The 18,014-nt window shown below is 65.6% G+C and overlaps 2 protein-coding genes across 5 annotated transcripts; both read left to right on the forward strand.

Annotated features, from left to right (window-relative positions):
* The first annotated feature begins 396 nt into the window (after positions 1–396).
* On the forward strand, positions 397–6,882 carry PIWIL2 (piwi like RNA-mediated gene silencing 2). The gene is made up of 21 exons (XM_090125401.1): positions 397–667; positions 1,361–1,457; positions 1,619–1,747; positions 1,962–2,066; positions 2,185–2,302; positions 2,398–2,522; positions 2,596–2,676; positions 3,012–3,125; positions 3,223–3,411; positions 3,491–3,575; positions 3,650–3,736; positions 3,810–3,950; positions 4,021–4,134; positions 4,425–4,613; positions 4,708–4,809; positions 4,890–5,009; positions 5,104–5,186; positions 5,322–5,427; positions 5,783–6,036; positions 6,129–6,236; positions 6,317–6,882. Exons 1-21 carry the CDS (start codon positions 397–399, stop codon positions 6,471–6,473), a joined length of 2,775 nt encoding a protein of 924 aa, XP_089981527.1. The 3' UTR covers positions 6,474–6,882.
* A 531-nt stretch (positions 6,883–7,413) lies between these two features.
* Positions 7,414–16,020, forward strand: SLC39A14 (solute carrier family 39 member 14). 4 transcript variants are annotated; one of them, XM_090125753.1, is made up of 10 exons: positions 7,414–7,556; positions 9,740–9,789; positions 10,051–10,298; positions 10,378–10,564; positions 11,075–11,244; positions 12,761–12,883; positions 13,093–13,278; positions 13,486–13,693; positions 14,437–14,621; positions 14,711–16,020. In XM_090125753.1, exons 1-10 carry the CDS (start codon positions 7,429–7,431, stop codon positions 14,855–14,857), a joined length of 1,632 nt encoding a protein of 543 aa, XP_089981879.1. In that variant the 5' UTR covers positions 7,414–7,428; the 3' UTR covers positions 14,858–16,020. The 4 variants fall into 4 exon arrangements, with proteins under 4 accessions (XP_089981879.1, XP_031463861.2, XP_089981882.1 ...); XM_031608001.2 differs by lacking the exon at positions 11,075–11,244 and adding an exon at positions 12,224–12,393 and having other exon boundaries at positions 7,447–7,556; XM_090125756.1 differs by lacking the exons at positions 7,414–7,556; positions 11,075–11,244 and adding exons at positions 7,863–8,290; positions 12,224–12,393.
* Positions 16,021–18,014: the final 1,994 nt, after the last annotated feature.

The following is an 18,014-nucleotide window of genomic DNA, read 5'->3' on the forward strand; positions in this document are numbered from 1 at the left end:
TGCCCCTGCCCTGTAATTGCCCCTGCCCTATAGTTGCCCCTCCAGTTGCCCCTGCCCTGTAATTGCCCCTCCAGTTGCCCCTGCCCTATAGTTGTTCCTCCAGTTGCCCCCATCGCCCTTCGGAATTGCCTCCATCACCGAGTGGCCCCGCCCCTATCTCCCATTGGCCCAATCGCCTATCGGCCCCGCCCACACCGCCCACCGGCCCCGCCCCCAGACGGCCCTCCGTCGTATCGAAGCCCCGCCCCCGCGCGCAGTTTCCGCCCCTCTCGACCAATCGCGGCTCCGCTCCCGCGGGGCGCGGCCGGCGGGCGAGCCAATGGGAATCGGGCGGTCGGCGCGCGCGGCTGGGTGTCGCGCGCCGTGTGGCGGCTGCTTCGAGCGCGCGGTGCCGCCATGGAGCCGCCGCCGTTCCGCCATCGCGCCGCTCGGGGCCGCGGGGCGCCGACGGATCCGGCCGCCGCTCGGCTTCCGGGCCCGGCCCGCGGGGCGCCTCCGGGCCCGGCCTTCCCCCGGGCCGAGCCGGGCCGCGGGCTCCCCGCCCGGCCCTCGGCGCCCCCCGGCCCGGATCCCGCGCGCGGCCCGGAGCCGCTGTCGGCGCTGCTGTGGAGCCTGGGCTTCGGCACGCGGCCGGCCTCCGCGCTGCAGCCGCCCGAGCGGCCGCTCGGTAGGAGCCGGGCCGGAGCCGCTCTGCGCCGGGCGGCCGGGCGGCTCCGTGGGGCGGAGGAGCCGCTGGGGGCGGCTGGCGCTGCGGGGCCCGCGGGCTCGGCTCCCCCCCCACCCCCCGTCCGTCTGTCTGTCCGTCTGTCTGTCTGTCAATCCTTCCGTCCATCCGTCTGTCCGTCCATCTCTCTGTCCATCCATCTTTGTGTCCGTCTGTCTGTCCATCTGTCTTTCCATCCGTCTATCCACCCATCCATCCATCCATCCATCTCTCCATGCCTCCATCTGTCCATCCATCTGTCCACCCAAACTATCTGTCCATCTCTCCATCCGTCCATCCTTCCATCCGTCCATCTTTCCATCCCTCCGTCCACCCGTCCATCCATCCACCTGTCCATCTGTCCGCCCATTCCTCCATCCCTCCTTCCATCCCTCCCTCCATCCATCCCTCCCTCCATCCCTCCCTCCATCCCTCCTTCCATCCTTCCATCCGTCCATCTCTCCATCCGTCCATCCGTCCATCCATCTCTCCCTCCATCCCTCCATCCCTCCATCCATCCCTCCCTCCATCCCTCCATCCATCCGTCCATCCGTCCATCCATCTCTCCCTCCATCCCTCCATCCATCCCTCCCTCTGTCCATCTGCCCCTCCATCCCTCCCTCCGTCCCTCCATCCGTCCGTCCGTCCGTCCCGCAGGTCGCGGTGCTCTCAGTCCCGCTGCCGACGCCGCGCTGCCCCCCAGGCCGGACAGCAGCGATGGGGAGCTGGGGGCTGCGCTGCCCAACCGCGGCCGGTGAGCGCGGGGGGGGGGGGCGTGTTGTGTTGTGGTGTTGTGTTGTTGTTGTGTTGTGTTGTTGTGCTCTGGGCCGCACAGCGGTGGGTCGGCAGAGCTGGGGCTGCCCCCCCCCCTCCCAACCCCCTTAATTTGTCCCCTCTTTGATGCCGACGGCACAGCGGTGGAGGGGACGCGCTGCCCGCTGTCACCGCCCCTGGGAGAAACACCGGGTCTGCCGAGCTGCGCCCTCCTGCGCCTGGAACGCGGGCTGCAGCGCCGCCGGGAGCCCCCCGGGCTGCTGGCAAACAGTGAGTGGGGATGGGGGGCTGGGATGGGGGCTGAGCTGGGGGGGGGGCTGAGCTGTGGGCTGAACTTTGGGTTGAGCTGTGGGGGGACTGAACTGGCAGGGGCTGAGCTGGGAGCTGAGCTGGGGGGGAGCTGAGCTGGGGGGGGCTGAGCTGGGGGGGCTGAGCTGGGGGGGCTGAGCTGTGGGCTCCCCGCCTGCCCTGTTGTCTCCCTCAGAGCACCCACTACGAAGCCGAAGGGAACAGCTGTGCTCGTGGGGCTGAATTTGGTGCGGATCCATTGCCAGAACGACGCCGTCTATCAGTACCACGTCACCTTCAGGTAATGAAGGTGCCGTTCATTAGTAGCTCTGGTAGAAGCCCGCCCGTCCCCCCGAGCCGCCGTGGGGGTGGGTTTGGGGTGGGGGGCTGATGCAGTGCTGCCTCCTCGCGTCCCGCAGCCCTGAGGTGGAGTGCAGGAGCGCCCGCTTCGCCATGCTGAAGGAGCAGCGGGCGGTGACAGGAGATGTGACGGCGTTCGATGGCTCCATCCTCTTCCTGCCCGTCCTGCTGCCTCAGGTGGGGCTGCTGCTGCTCCCGGCTCTCGTTCCCCAACGTGGGGACGCTGGGATCCCCCACGTGGGTGGGGGGTGCTGAGCCCCGTCCCCCCGCAGCCGCTCAGCCTGAAGGCGCTCAGGAGGACGGATGGGGAGGAGATCAGCATCGCCATCCAGATCACCAAAGTGCTGGAGCCGAGCTCCGACCTCTGCATCCCCTTCTACAACGTGGTGTTCCGCAGGTGAGGCGCAGCGGGTGCCTCCCTGGGCTCCAGTTTGTGCCAGGGCTGACGGCGCTGTGCTGCTGCTCCACAGAGCCATGAGGATCCTGGACATGAAGCCGGTGGGAAGGAATTTCTACGACCTGTCCAAGGCCAACGTGATGCAGCGCTACAGGTGGGCGCGGGACGTGCTTTGCTTTGGCTGGGGCCAAAGTGGGGCCATCGCAGCCCTGCTGCCTGCAGCTGTAGGGCCGAAGGGGTTCCCGGAGCTCTGCTGGGCATGGCGGGTTTCTGCCCGTGTTGCTGCGCCCGTCCCGGTGCCCGTGGCTGTGAAAGTGAGGCTTTTGCCAAGGGAGCTGTGGTTACCCCGATGCCAGCAGTGCAGTGTGGGGGCTGTGGCGGCCAGCGGGGTGAGGGCTGGGCAGGTGCTGGGTGCTCCCTGGCCGTAGGGGCGGCTGTGCTGCGCTGCCGGGGCTGAGCCGTGCTCTGCGCTGCTTCCCTCGACTGCAGGCTGCAGATTTGGCCGGGTTACTCCGTCAGCATCCGCAAAAAGGACGCCGGGCTCTTCCTGATGGTGGACACCGTCCATAGGATCATCCGGAATGAATCCGTGCTGGCTTTAATGTGAGAGGGGAGGAACGGGCAGGAGCCTCGGGGCGGGGGGTTCCCCGTGCTTTGGGGGCCGTGGGATTCGGGGCTGTCCCCTCTCCCTTCCTCGCAGGCAGTCCATCTGCAAGCAGAGCCCCAGCAGCTTCCACGACGAGTGCACCAAGCAGCTGGTGGGCAGCACGGTGCTGACCCGCTACAACAACCGCACGTACCGCATCGATGACATCGAGTGGGAGAAGACCCCCAGGGACAGCTTCACCTTGGGCAGCGGGGAGGAGATCAGCTTCGTGGATTACTACAGGTGGGGACGAGGGGGGCTGGCGGGGGTTCGGAGGGGCTGCTTGTGGGAAGCCCGGCTCACGGCGTGGGTTTTCTGTCAGCAAAACGTATGGCATCACTGTGCGGGAGTTGGAGCAGCCGCTGCTCATCCACAGACCCAAGGAGAAGCTGATGCTGGGGGGCAAGGTGAGCTGGAAGGGGGCTGGGGAGGGGGTGTGCTTTGCAGCTCTGCGTGCAGCACGAGCCGGGCTCTCCCACAGCCCCAGCTGGACATGGTGCTGCTGCTGCCGGAGCTCACCTTCCTGACCGGCATCTCGGAGGTCAAGAAGGACGCCCGCATGCTGAAGGTCAGCATCTCCCACCCCCCCGGGGCAGGGCTGGCGCCGCGGGGCTGCCCCACACAGCTGGCTCTGCCCCCAGGACGTGATGCAGGAGATGCTGCAGAGCCCCCAGCAGCACTACGAGTCTCTGTGCAGTTTGCTGCGCCGCATTCAATGCAACCAGGAGGCGTTGCAGGAGCTGACGCGCTGGGGGCTCGTCCTGAGCCCCGACATCCACACGGTAAGACGGGGGGACACCCTGGGATGCAGGGGGGCAGCGCAGGAGCTGCCTCAGGTCGCGTTCCTCGCAGACCCAGGGCCGCATCCTGCCCTCGGAGCGGGTCAACCTGCGGCGCTGCTCCTTCATCCCCGCCGAGGACGTGAACTGGACCAAGGAGGTGGTGCGGGAAGCCGCCATCTCCACGGTGAGCGCGCGGCCGGGCTCTGCTGCCCCGGAACAACGCGGCTTTGTCGGGGCTGGGATGGGTTCCGTCAGCTCTGCCTCCTGCTGCGCGTCTGTCTGCACACGGAGCCGTGTCCTGGCTGCGGTCTGCCCTGGATTTACTTTGGCTTTGCCTCACGGCCCGCTTTTCTGAAGGGATGTGTGGACGAGGTGTCTGCGTCCCCCCCTCCCCCCGGGGCCGCGGGAGCTGAGCGTCGCGTGTTCCCCCCTCGGGATGCTTTCCCTGCCCCACGCCTCCCTCCGCCCCCCCAGGTCGACATGAACTGCTGGCTGCTGGTCTACCCGCGGCGCCTGCAGGACGTGACCAAGAGTTTGGTGGCTCTGATGAGGAGCACCTGCGGCCCCATCGGCATGCACATCAACCAGCCCGCCCTGGTGGAGCTGAAGGACGAGCGCCTCGAGAGCTACGTCCGGACCATCCGCAGCATCCTGGGCAGTGATGTGGGGTTTTTTTTTGTCTTTCCCTGGGGCTGGTGGGGGGGTTTTGCAGCTGCGTGCTCTCATTTCTGCCTTGCTGCGCTGTGTTTCCACGCAGGACAAAGTGCAGCTGCTGCTGTGCATCACCAGCGGCACCAAAACAGATGTGTACAGTGCCATCAAGAAGCTGTGCTGCGTGCACAGCCCGGTGCCCTCCCAGGTGTGGGGGTGTGTTGGGGCGGCCCCCCGAGCTGGGCTGGGTGTGGGGCAGCCCCCCAACCTTCACTTCTCCCTGCGCAGGTCATCAATGCGCGCTCCCTCCTGGGGCACTCGGCCAAGCTGAGGAGCGTCGTGCAGAAGGTGCTGCTGCAGGTCAACTGCAAGCTGGGCGGCGAGCTGTGGGGGGTGGACGTCCCACTGGTGAGTGAGGCACACGGGGTGGGCACAGCCTGGGGGTGGGCACAGCCTGGGGGTGGGCACAGCCCTCACAGCGCCCCGCCGCGTCCCTTTGCAGAAGCAGCTGATGGTGGTCGGGATGGATGTGAGCCACAGCAGAGGGACGCGCTCCGTCATCGGCTTCGTGGCCAGCACCAATCAGTGCGTGGTGCCGGGCTGGGTCGCTGCTTCCCCTTTCCTAGGAGGGGGCTGGCTTTGCCCTGGCCTCGTGCTGTGCCGGGCGCTGCTTTCTGCAGTGCCCCCACGCCCGCTGTTGCTGGCCCTCCCGCCCCGCAGGGTGCTGACCAGGTGGTATTCCCGCGTCGTGTTCCAGCTGCCGCAACAGGAGATCGCTGACAGCCTGCGCCTCTGCCTGGCCAACGCGCTGCAGCAGTTCCACGAGGTGGGGGCAGAGCTGGGGGCGCCCAGGGCAGCAAACGGCCCCGCAGCTGTGAGCCCTGCGGGGGCTCAGCCTCGTGCCACTGCCCCGAGGGTCGCTTTGCCCCCACGTTGCTCCTTTGTGCGCCGCCCGGTTGCTCCGCATCCCCAGCAATGCAGCACCAGGGGCTGCCAGGCCTCTGCCAGCTCGCGTTGCTTCCTCTGACCCCACACTGTGAGGTTTGGGGCCGCGCTGGGCTCACACTGGTCTGTCCTGCTGGCCCAAGGTCAGCTGAGGGCGGCAGGGCTGAGTCCTTGCCGCGGGCAGCCCCAGCTCCCAGCCTCAGCCCCGGGGATCCCAACCCCTTCTGCTCCCACAGATGAACCACTGCCTGCCCAAGAAGATCGTGGTGTACCGGGACGGCGTGTCGGACAGCCAGCTGGACACGGTGCTCAAATACGAGATCCCGCAGCTGCAGAAATGCTTCGACACCTTCGAGAACTACAGCCCCAGCATGGCCGTGCTGGTGGTGCAGAAGCAGATGGGCACCAATTTCTACTCCGTCTCATCCGAGCAGCTTTCGGCCGCGCCGGCGGGGACGGTGGTGGATCACAGCATCACCAGCACTGAGTGGTGAGTGGGGGGGGGGGGTCAGAGGGGGGGGGGTCTGCGAGCTGCAGGCCGAGCGACGCGTGTTGTGCGCCGTGTGCTCCGCTCCGCCGCAGGCAGGATTTCTTCCTGCTGGCCCACTGCCCGCGGCTGGGCTGCAGCATCCCCACGCGGTACATCTGCGTGCTGAACACCGCCAACCTGAGCGCCGAGCACCTGCAGAGGTGAGGGGGGGGCCGCAGGGAGACCCCCGCTGGGCTCTGCGCCCTGCCGTGCTCAGCCTTCTTTGCGATGCCGTCCCCAGGCTGACGTTCAAGCTGTGCCACCTCTACTGGAACTGGCCGGGCACCATCCGCGTGCCAGCGCCCTGCAAATACGCGCACAGGTTGGCCTTCCTGGCGGGGCAGGTGCTGCAGCACGAGCCCGACGCGCGGCTGTGCAACAAACTCTTCTTCCTTTAGCCCCCGCGCCGCGGGCTGTGCTGGTGTTCGCTTTCTTTTTTGCGCCCGCGGTTCCTTTTGGGTTGTTTTACTGAGAAAAAGTGAGCGGGGGGGGGGGCAGGGCAGAGCTCGGGGCTGGGGGGGTTCCTGTGCTCCTGGGTTCCTGCGCCGGTGCTTCGTTTCTTCCACGCCCTCCTGCCAGCCCTTATCGCAGCCCTGCTCTCCCCCCACTCTTTATTTTCCATTCACTTTGCCGGCTGATAGCGGGGAGGAGATAAGGGGGACTTTGAGTCCTCCACGCTCCGCTCGCACTTTGGAGGGCGCCGCTTTTCTCTCCTGGCTTTTTCCTTCTGCTGTTGGCTTTTGCTTTTCCTGCCCTTTTTTTGGCTGCTGGTTTCCGTTCCCTTCAATAAAGCTGTTCCTGGCAGCAGTGCTGTGTCGGGGGTCCCGCGCCGCAGCCCCCATCCACAAATGGGACGTTTCCCCCCCCATGTTTTTCCATCGGGTTAATGATTCACTGCCCCACGGCGGACTTTGGCTGCAGCTGTTGTGGGGCGAAGGGAGAGCGGGGCGGGGGTGAACGGGACCCCCCCCAAACTCCCCCCATGGGTGCACAGCTGGAACGCAGCCCCCCCCCTCCCACACCCATTCCACGGGCTCCTAATCAAGCGTGCTAATTGCAGCTGAAGGGCTCTCTTGTCCTTGGCGGCTCCGCAGAGCGGAGAGCAGAGCGGGATGGGGGGGGTGGGGGGGGCTGCCACAGCTGATGGGGGGGGGCTTTGGGGGGCCGGTATCCCCGCATGGGGTGCCGCATCCCGATGGGGGCGGGGTGTGGGCGCCTCTTTGCCGCGGTTGGGGGCGAGGGCAGCGCTGCCCCTGGGGGGGGGGGGGGGGGGGGGGCTGCGGGCCACATCGACCTCCGCGCGTTTGCGGGGCGCTCCGTCCCTTTGAGGGGCGGGGCCGAGGGCGCGAGGCGATGATTGGTGGGCGGGGCCCGGTGGGCGGGGCGATCGGTGACGTCGGCCAATGGGAGCCGTCCCCGTGCCTCGGGCCGAGCGTGCGCAGCGCGGGACGTGGAGGGAACGAGCGGGGCTGCGGGAAGAGGTACGGGGGGGGGGGGGGGGGAACGGGGGGATTTGGGGTAAAGGGGGGGTGGGGGGGGGAATTGGGGTAAGGATAGGGATGGGAATTGGGATGGATGGGGGGATGGGGGGATCGGGGTCGGGATCGGGGGGAATTGGGGTAGGGATGGGGGAATTGGGATGGGATCGGGATGGAATCGGGGAATTGGGGTGGGGATGGGGGGAATCGGGATGGGATGGGGATCGGGGAGGGAATTGGGGTCGGGTAGGGATGGGGGTCGGGGGGTTGGGATGGGGAGGAATTGCGGTAGGGGTGGGGGGAGGAATTGGGATAAGCGTGGGATGGGGATAAGGATGGGAGTGGGGGGGTGGCGGTGCGGGATGGCCGCGGGGACGGGGACCCCGCCGTGCCCCCAAGGCCGCCCCCGTGTGTGCGGGTGCCGGCAGCGGGATGCGGGGCAGCGCCCCGTGCGGGCCGTAGGGTCGCGCTCCCGAGCCGCTTTGGGGGTTTTGCAATCGGGATCGATGGCGTTCGGGAAGCGCCGCGGAGAGCTTAGGGGAAGTGCCGGGGGGGCCGGGGCGGGGGGGCTGCGTGCCGCCGCTCTGCCGCCCCATGGCAGTGCTGGGGGGGGTGCGCTGCCCCCGGGGCGGATCCGTTCCCCGCCCCATCCCGGCGCTGCGCTGCCCGTTCGGCCCCGCGCGGAACCGCTCCGGTGCGGCCACGGAGCAGCGCTCGGTGCGGGGACGGCCGTGAAGGTCAGCGGGGGCGGGGGGGCGCCGGGGGGACCCCGCCTGGAGGTGCGGAGGCCGGGAGAACCCGCACGGCTGAGCGCGGGGCTGAGGGGCGCTGGGACCCCCGGAGCCCACGGAGCGGCGGGGATGGGCGAGCGGGGCTGCGATGGAGGAGCGGCTCCGGGGGGCGGCCCGACGGGGGGGCTGGGGTGCGGGGGGCGATGGGAACAGCCGGGGGTCACCGCGGGGCCGCGTCCCACGTTTGGCAGCGGTGGGGTTAAAAGCGGAGCGGCAGCGCGGAGCCCCGCGGGGTTGGCCGGCCGAATCGGCTGAGCGCAACGGGCGGGCGCCCTGCAGGGGAATAAAGCTCTGCAAAGCGGCCCTAAGCCCCTAAAACCCGTAAAACCCATAAAATCCGTAACGCCGGCGGGAATGTGGATGTGGGGCTGCGCTGCGGGGTTTGCGGGGCTCCCGGCCGCCCCGTCCCGGCCTCAGGACATCGTTTGGCCGCTCAGCCGTAACCGATGGGGCCGCTCGGGGGCGGCGGGTCCTGGCAGCTGTGCGTGGAGCAGGGCAGGACGTGCTGAGGGCTGCGGGATGCTGCGTGTAGGGCCGTGCCAGTGCTGCATATAGGGCCGTGGCAAAGCTGCATATAGGGCTGTGGCAATGCTGCATATAGGGCTGTGGCAAAGCTGCATATAGGGCCGTGGCAAAGCTGCATATAGGGCCGTGGCAGTGCTGTGTGTGGGGTCACAGGGGATGCTGTACGTGGGGGTCGTGGGGATGCTGCCCGGGGTCAGCCCACGGCTGTGCCCCATGGATGCAGAGCTGCGTGATGCTGTCATTATGGGATGCCCACGGGCGGTGGGTGCAGTGGGTTCGCCCCAGTGACGCCCAGCAGTGACGGTGCTGTAACTTTTCCTCGATGAACCTCTCCATAGCGCTCCGTGTGAGCCGTAGGGCTGCCCCGGAGCTGCTCCGTGTCCCACGATGCGGGACCCCCACCGGGGACCGCTGTGGTTTGGGACCCCCTCAGTGCAGGGGTTTGGCCACGGCCGGGCGGGGCGCGGTGCCGTTGGGGCAGAGCGCTTTTCCTCGTGAATCCCAAACCCATCGCAGCCCCACAGCGCTGCCCGTGGGCCGTGCGCGCACGGCAACGCGTCCCCAGTGCGCTGCGCTCCGATCGAGCCGCGGCGTTTGGGAAAGGAGCGGAGAGGGCAAAGGATCGCGGCGTGACGGCGGGGCGGGGAGCGCCGGGTCAAAGGAAAACCCGTTGGAAGTGCCGGCCGTGTGGGTGTGGGACGGGATGTGGGTGGCACTGAGGGCCCCGCACCCATCCCCGCACCCATCCCTGCACCCATCCCTGCACCCATCCCTGCACCCATCCCGCCCCCATCCCGCCCCCATCCCCACGCAGTGCCTGCAGAGCACTGGGGCCGGCATCGCTCCCAGCAGGGCTCTTCTCTCCCTCAGGGTCTCTGGAGCTGCAGCCCTACCACGGCCACGTCCTGCTGCTCGGCACGGTGAGCGCGCCGCGGTGCTGCTGGGGGGAACGTGTGTCCGTCCGTCCTCGCGTCCCTATGTCTGTCTGCCCGTCCTCCGGACCGGCCGCTCAGTGCCCCAGCCCCCTCTGCCGTTCTGGGCTGGGGTCTCAGCCGCGCTCTGCTGCCACCTCCCGATGCCGCCGTGGGGCACAGCGGCCGCTCCGTGCTCCTCGGGCACCGGGACGGCAGACGGGAGCTCCCCGGCGCGGCGCGGCAGCTCACAGCCGCGTTTCCCCGCAGCTCAGACCATCGCCATGGCCAACCCCGCCGTGCTGCCGCTGCTGCTGCTGCTGTCCCTGCGCTGGGTGCCGGCGGGCGGCGACGCGCCGCTCCCCCCGCTGTCAGCCGCGTCGTTCCTGCAGGACCTCCTGCAGCGCTACGGGGAGGGCGAAGCGCTGAGCCTGGACCAGCTGAAGGCGCTGCTGAACCGCCTGGATGTGGGAGTGGGGCGCGGCAACGGCTCCCAGCCCCGCGCCAACCTGTCCCGGGTAAGCTGAGCTCGCCCCCCGCGCCGGGCGCTGCCCCGCAGCCGGCCCTTCACGCGTCCTCCGCCTCCTCCCCCCGCAGTGCTTCAGCTCGGCCGAGCTGTTCGCCGCGCACAACCTGAGCGAGGGCTCCGTGCTGGGCGCTGCGGAGCTGCGCGCGTTCTGCCCCGCCGTCCTGCAGCAGCTCGAGTCGGCGGCGTGCGCTGCTGAGAACCTGGAGAACGAGGAGAACGAGCAGACGGAGGAGAGCAGACCCAGCTCTGCTGAAGGTGGGGCCCGGGGGTCCTTTCTGGGGACGCGTCCTCCCGCTGTGCTCCTCGGTGCGGCGCTGCTCCACGCTCAGCTTTTGGTGCTCGTTTGAGCCACAGCGCAGCGCTGGGATTGGGTTGCTGTGAGCCCTGCAGGTGGCCGGGCAGACGTGGGGGTCTCTGGTCAGACGTGGGGTCTCTGATCAGATGTGGGGGTCTCCGGTCAGATGTGGGGGTCTCTGGTCAGACGTGGGCATTGCTGGGGTCGGCCCCCATCCCCAGCTGCCCCTGGGCTCCCATGTGCCCACGTCCCGATGATGCCCAGAGCCAGGGCTGAGCAGCGCTCGTTGTTCCCATTCTGCTGGCTCAGGAAATCCTTCCCCCGGCAGCTCAGAGCCGGGCTGTGTGGATTCATCCCTAAAAAGGACGGAGCTCACGCTCAGAGTACAGGGAGAGACGCTCTGAGCCCTCACCCTTCTCCCCTGGCCCAGCCCTGGTAATGTCTGCCCCTCATTTCTTCTCGTTCCGCAGCGTGGGGCTTTGGTTTTCTCAGTGTGTCGATGATAAACGTGGCCTCGCTGCTCGGCCTCCTCATCGTCCCATGCACCCAGAAGGCCTTTTTCAGCCGCGTCCTCACGTTTTTCATCGCGCTGTCCATCGGCACGCTGCTCTCTAACGCGCTCTTCCAGCTCATCCCAGAGGTGCGGTCGAACGTCTCCGCCTCTCTCCTGTCCGAGGGCGGCTCTGCTCTCCGGGTGCCTCCTCTGCCCCCCCCCAAAATCCAAGCCATCCCTGCACACCTGATGGCGCAGCGGGGCTCCACGGGGTTCCTCCGTCCCTCCGAGCGCCGGGGATGCTCCGAGTGCCGTGCACAGGAGGTTTGGGGCTGCGAAAGCGTCCTGCGGGGACGGCAGCATCGCCCCGAGCCTCGTAGAACTCCAACGCTTTCCTTTTTCCCGCTGATTTACGATGGCTTTTTGCTGACCTGAGGTTTCCCGGTGCTCGGATGGATCTGAGCGACGCATCGCAAAGTTAATTGTGTTGTAATTGCAACGGCTCGGTTCTGGAGTTGGATGGATGCAGCCAGGCGCCCTCAGATCGGGTTCCTCCAAAAGCACAGGCTGTGGCACGGCCCTCCCTGCTGCGCTGTGTTACAGCAGCGCTGCTGGGACGTCAGCAGGATGTCCCTCACCCCAGCACTGCGCTGGACGCACAGCTCTGCTGTTACGGAGCAGCACATCACACACTGCCCCACGAGGAGATGGTTTTCGGCGCTCCTTTCCAGCTCCACAACCGACCGTGGGACGGAGCGCTGCGCTCTCTGCTCCCCGGGAGCCACGGGGCTGAGGACGGAGCTGCGCGGGGCAGCGGGGCGCAGTGGTGTGGAGCAGCAGCCCACGGCCCTGCAGGGCTCGGGGCCGAAGCGCCGGCATCGTGTTCGCTGTCCTGGCTGCTCGCTCGGGGCTCCCCCTCTGGTTCCTCCCCGCAGAGCCGCCTCCAGCACCGCTCAGCCCCGGGCTGCCCCTCCTGAGCCAATTGAAGCAATCACTAATGAATGTCTTCTTCTCTCCCCCTCCTGTCTCTCTCCTCTCGGTGTGGATTCCTTTCTGCCCCCTCCCTCCCCCACGTTGATCTCCTTTCCCCCGTCCCATTTCCTGGGGTGGGGTTGGCACGCTGCAGTCTGGGGTTACGGGTTCCTCTGCGTCACCGTCATCTCCCTGTGCTCGCTGGTGGGAGCCAGCGTGGTGCCCTTCATGAAGAAGACCTTTTACAAGCGGCTGCTCCTCTACTTCATAGCTCTGGCGATTGGAACTCTCTACTCCAACGCCCTCTTCCAGCTCATTCCCGAGGTACGGGGAGGGCCTGGGCTGCGGGGACGCGGGTTGGTGGCAGGAGCTGAGCCCTGCGGCCCGCCGGCTCTCCTGGTGTGGGGCTGCTCCCCGGGGCTGCTCCAGGCAGCGGTTGGGGGCCCCTTCACACGGGTGGCGGCGCACGGGATGCTCTCGGTGGTCTCATCCAGCCGTGACGACTCCGTGATCGCAGCAGGTCTCACCCTGCAAACAGCATCACTGCCCAGGGCAGGTCGGGTGCGGGAAGAGCTGCCTGAGTTGTGGGGCAGACAGGGAGAGCTCAGAAAGCAGCACGAGGACCCCAGGGAGAGGGCAGGGGGAGGACGCGCAGCTCCTCCGTGCTCTCATTTGTCCTCTCTGCTCTCAGGCATTTGGCTTCAACCCTCAAGAAGATTATTACGTTTCCAAATCCGCCGTGGTGTTCGGGGGCTTCTACCTGTTCTTCTTCACGGAGAAGATCCTGAAGATGCTGCTGAAGCAGAAGGACCCGGTGAGGTCGCAGCTCTCTGCCCCACAGGGCGGTGGGTGCGCAGGGAGAGGCCTTTGCTTAAATGGAGAACGCTGATGGCGTCGTGTTATGTTGTAGCACTCTCTGTTTCCTGGCTGTCTGGGGCTCTCTAATTCGTCTTGCAGCAAAACATTGGGGTGGGAAATGGCAGAGGGAGCCAAGGAGGCTGACGTTGTGCCTCTGTCCTGCAGCACCACCATGGGCACAGCCACTACAGCACCGAGGCGCTGCCCTCCAGGAAGGACCGGGAGGAAGGCGTCACTGAGAAGCTGCAGAACGGGGACCTGGACCACATGATCCCACACGTCACCAACGAGATGGAGTGCAAGAGCCCTCCTGGAGACGAGAAGGTCGTGGTGGGATCGCTGAGCGTCCAGGTTGGTGCCTTGTCCCACGGGGTTGGGGTCTCCGTGGCCGTGCCTGGCTCAGGGCCTGGTTTGGATGCCCGTTGACAAAGTGCCCTGGGGGTGGTGGAAATCAAGCTGCCCAGTTCCAGGTTCCTGCGGGTTTCAGCCATCGGGGTGTGCTCCCGTGGCTGGGGCAGATCCCCTGGGGTGCTGAGCCCGTGTCTGTGGTGCTTTCAGGACCTTCAGGCTTCACAGAGCGCGTGCTACTGGCTGAAGGAGGTGCGCTACTCCGACATCGGCACGCTGGCGTGGATGATCACCCTGAGCGATGGGCTGCACAACTTCATTGATGGCCTGGCCATCGGGGCCTCCTTCACCGTGTCTGTCTTCCAAGGCATCAGCACCTCCGTGGCCATCCTCTGCGAGGAGTTCCCGCATGAGTTGGGTACGTTGGGCATGGGAAAAGTGTCCTCAGTGCTGCCCCTCCGCAAGGCTTCTCTGGGCCGGCAGGATGCCACGCTGCTCTCCTGGTCTTCCAGGATGTCCTTGGTCCACTGGGATGCCCCTGGTCCTCCAGGATTCCCCTGGTCCTCCTGGATGCCCCAGCACTTCCCCAGTCCATTGGGATGCCCCTCGTCCTCCACAATTCCCCTGGTCTTCCACGATGCCCTTGGTCCTCCAGGATGCCCTTGGTCCACTGGGATGCCCCAGCACTTCCCCAGTCCATTGGGACGCCCCCGGTCCTCCACAATTCCCCAGCACTTCCCTGGTCTTCCTGTTGTTTGTCGGGTGGAGGAGGAGGAAGGTGGGCTGGAATAAACCCAGTGCTGGTGGGAGGAAAGGCTGGGAGGGCCATAAACTACAGTGAGCAACGGCAGCACTAAAAATAACGAGGTAATATGATGTCTGAGGTTTAAATTTAGATGGAGACATCTGAAGGAAAACAACAACGCCGTTGGCTCGGTGCGGGGGGTGGTTTGGTGCTGGGGTTGGGCCGGGCAGGGCGGTGTGGGCAGAGCCCAGCAGCGGGGCTGGCAGCGAGCGATCCTCGTCCTGACCTCGTGTTGGGGTGCCAGCTTTGAGGGAAGGCTCTTGGAACGCTCAGGGCAATTCAGCCTCGTGCTGAAGCTGTCCCAAAGCAGCTGCTGGGCGGCCCCCTCCTCATCCTCCCCTCCTCTTCTCGCTCAGGGGACTTTGTCATCCTGCTGAACGCCGGGATGACCATCCGCCAGGCGCTCTTCTTCAACTTCATCTCGGCGTGCTGCTGCTACGTGGGGTTGGCCTTCGGGATCGTGGCCGGCAGCCACTTCTCTGCCAACTGGATCTTCGCTCTGGCCGGAGGGATGTTCCTGTACATCGCGCTGGCTGACATGGTGTGTGCGGGACCTGAACCCAGCGCTGGGAGCGGGAGCCGCGCTGCGGTCGGGCCGAACGCTCACTGCTCCGTGCTCTCTGCCCTCAGTTCCCCGAGATGAACGAGGTGAGCCGGGAGGACGAGCAGAACGGCAGCGCGCTCATCACCTTCGCCATCCAGAACGCGGGGCTGCTGACGGGCTTCACCATCATGGTGCTGCTCACCATGTACTCGGGGCAGATCCAGATCGGGTAGGCCCAGCCCGTGGCGGAGCCCTGCGCCAGTTTTCCCTTTAGTTTTGGGGGGAGGGGGTGGGGGATTTTTTTTTTTTTCCTTTTCCTGCTGCAAGCATCCGACGGTACCCGTCAGGCACTGACATCATGGAACACTACAGAAGAGGCATTGCTTTCAAAGCTATTCCAGAGACCCCACGTTATTGCAAGGCTGAGGGGGATGCCCCCTGTGCCATAGGACCGAACTGACCCCAGGATCTCCTCTCAGCATCACGTCCCTTCTCGCATCTTTGGGGAAGGACAGAGTTGGGATGCAGAGCTGCGCTGCTCCCCCGCTGTTCTCGGAGCTGCGTGATGGGATGCCGTGCTCTCCTGACCCTCTGTGGGCACCGCAGGGTGCGGGGCTGGCGCTGGACGCGAGCTGCCTGCTCCTGCTCAGCCGTAACACATGGATGCTCAGAGAAGGGGAACGGCTTGCACGAGGAGCGGGCACTTCTCAGGACTTCTCAGAGATCCTCGGAGCGACCCCAGGACAAGGGGAGCGATGCAGAGCAGCAGGAGCTGACGGAGGCTTCGTGGGCACGGCTTGCAACTTGAGCCTCTTCCTTGCTGTCCTCAGAAACCAACCCTGGAGCTGCTCCCGTTCTGCCTGGGGTGAGGAGGAGCAGGAAGGGGTTGTTTTATTTAAGCACACTGTGGGTGTCAGCGCTCGGAGCACAGGAGACCAAACCGCACGGCACGCGCAGCCCGAGCTGCGCTGGGATGCAAGCTCCCTGCTGCTGTGAGCAAAACAAAGCCTCTGCTCTGGAAGCAAGAAGGGCAGAGAGCAGGGCAGGGCAGCGAGCCCCAGCCCAGCTGCAGGCGGCCACAGCCCTCACTGCGAGCACGCAGACACCTGGGAACAGACGCCTGTTTTTAAACACTGCTGCTGAGGTGCAGAGGTTCTGGGTGGGGAGGTGGGGAGGGAGGGAGGGAGGGGTGCCTTGGTGGTTTTTTGTTTTTTTTTTTTTCTAAAAAAAGAAACAGAAAAAGGAAAGAGACTGTGAACCTCTTCAGGTTGTGCACTGCCAGCCTTTGGGAGGAGCCAGAATGGCGTTGGAGGCACAGCACAGCCCTGCCTCCGCGCCGGCGTTCCCCAGATTCACTAGGTGAATTGACCTATTATCATATTGATAACCTTGCCCACCCCAGCTGTGTTGCTTGAGGTTCCTCGCACCCCTTCCTCCCCCAGACCTCACCCCCACCCAGCAGCGGGGCTTCGTGGCAGGGGGGCTGACAGGAGCCCGTTGGGGCAGCTCACCCTGTGGGAGGGAAATGCGGCGCCGGTGGCTTTGAGAGGTGCTTTGTGCACACAAGGGGGTGCTGAGCATCTCCCACCGCTCCCTGCCCGTGTGACGGAGTGATGGACATTCAGCCACCGTGGGTTGGAGCTGAGGCTCTCCAAAATCTTCCACCCACGTTGGAAGGAACGGGGTCACCGCAGTTCTGCTTTACCTCCCAGTTGCCCTCGGCAGTGGGCACAGCACCCTCCTCCAGCACTGCTGCCCACCGGAGCGCTGCCTGTTGCTGTGCTTCCCAGTTGCTTCGGGGAAAAGCTGCGTGACGTGGCTTTGGATGAGCCACTGACTCGTCCCACGGGCAGCCAGCAGGCTTTGTCCTGCGTCCAGAAGGTTAAACAGCAGCAGAGCAGGAGCTGGGAGCCTTGGCAGCACCCCCGGCCCACGTGGCATCTTTGCAGGATGAGTTCTGGGTGGAAAGTCAGAAGCTCCAACGATGCAGCTGGGAGGGGAAGCTCTGTCCTACCCACAGCCCCACCAACACAGTGTGGAAAAACTGACTCCTCTGAGGGATGGTGTCTGCCTGCCCTCTCAAGGAAGTGTTTGGAAAGCACTGTGCTGCTGCTGGTGGGGCAGAGGGCAGTGCCAGCTGTGCCAGGGCTGAGCAGGACCAAGGAAAAGCCTTCGTGCTGGAGGCGAGCAGGGAAAACCTTTGGGCTGTGCCCTGAGGACCGCAGAGGTCCCGCAGAGCTGAGAACCAACTCTTCAATGGGGACTGTGAGCCCGGGTCCTCATTTCATGCTGAATCCCATGTTTTGCCCATTGAGCTGACCGTGAGATGTCTGCACATCTCTGTTCCTTGCAGAGGGCAGCCCACTGTCCTGGAAGGGATTCTCCTGGTTTCTGGGTGTTCTGGGGGGGAGGAGACCCCCCACAAACCGGTGGGAGGAGCTCCAGCCTTTGGGGCAGGGATGGAACAAGGAGGGAAGGCGACCAGCGTTGACTTTGGATTTGTCCTGCTGTTCTGCTCCCAGTTAGCAGCTCGAGCCCCAACTCAGTATTTTGTAACTCAGGTGTTGTTGAAAACCAAGCGTAACTCGATGTGTGCAGCTGCAGAGTGCTTTGTGCGGCTCCATCCATAACAGATGTTCCATAACGGCGGCGCGGAGCTCCAACAGCTCCCATTTGTCCCGTGGCACAGAGCTGAGGCCGGGGCTGCGTCCCTCCCTGCCCCACGTTGCCGGGGTCGCCTTAAAGTCCAACAAACTCCTTTTTTTTTTGCTGTGTCCTTTTGCCGTTTCCTTCGGCACCTCGCGATGCTCGGCGCTGCGCTGCGTTCCTCTCCGCAGGCTCACACCGCAGCCGCGTCCTCAGCTCCCCTGCGTGGAGAGGAGAAAGGAAAAAAGAAAAAACGAACCACCCATATTTTGCCTTTTCAGGCCGCTTTCACAGCGGGGGCCTCGTTTCCAGGAGCCCCGTTTCAGCACAAAATAAAAGCAAACAGGAGAAGAACAGCTGCAGCGAGGATGCAGTTCTGCTCCCTGACCTGAGCGCTGCGTGTCTGTGTGTGTGTGTCTGTGTGTGTGTCTGCGTGTCTGTGTGTCTGCGTGTGTGTGTCTGTGTCTGTGTCTGTGTGTCTGTCTGCGTGTCTGTGTGTCTACTTGTCTGTGTGTCTGCCTGTGTGTCTGTGTGTGTCTGCGTGTCTGTCTGTGTCTGTGTGTCTGTCTGCGTGTGTGTCTGCGTGTCTGTGTGTGCCTGTGTGTGTCTGTCTGTGTGTGTGTCCGTGTGTCTGTCTGTCTGTGTGTGCCTGTGTGTCTGTCTGTGTGTCCGCACTGGTCTGCCCCTCCCCCCTCTCCGCCCCCTCCCCTTTTTGCCCGCCCCCCCCGCACTCCGTTTCCCCAT

The sequence above is a fragment of the Phasianus colchicus genome, chromosome 27 (assembly GCF_987193195.1).
Source record: "Phasianus colchicus chromosome 27, bPhaCol1.hap1.1, whole genome shotgun sequence".
Lineage (NCBI taxonomy): Eukaryota > Metazoa > Chordata > Aves > Galliformes > Phasianidae > Phasianus > Phasianus colchicus.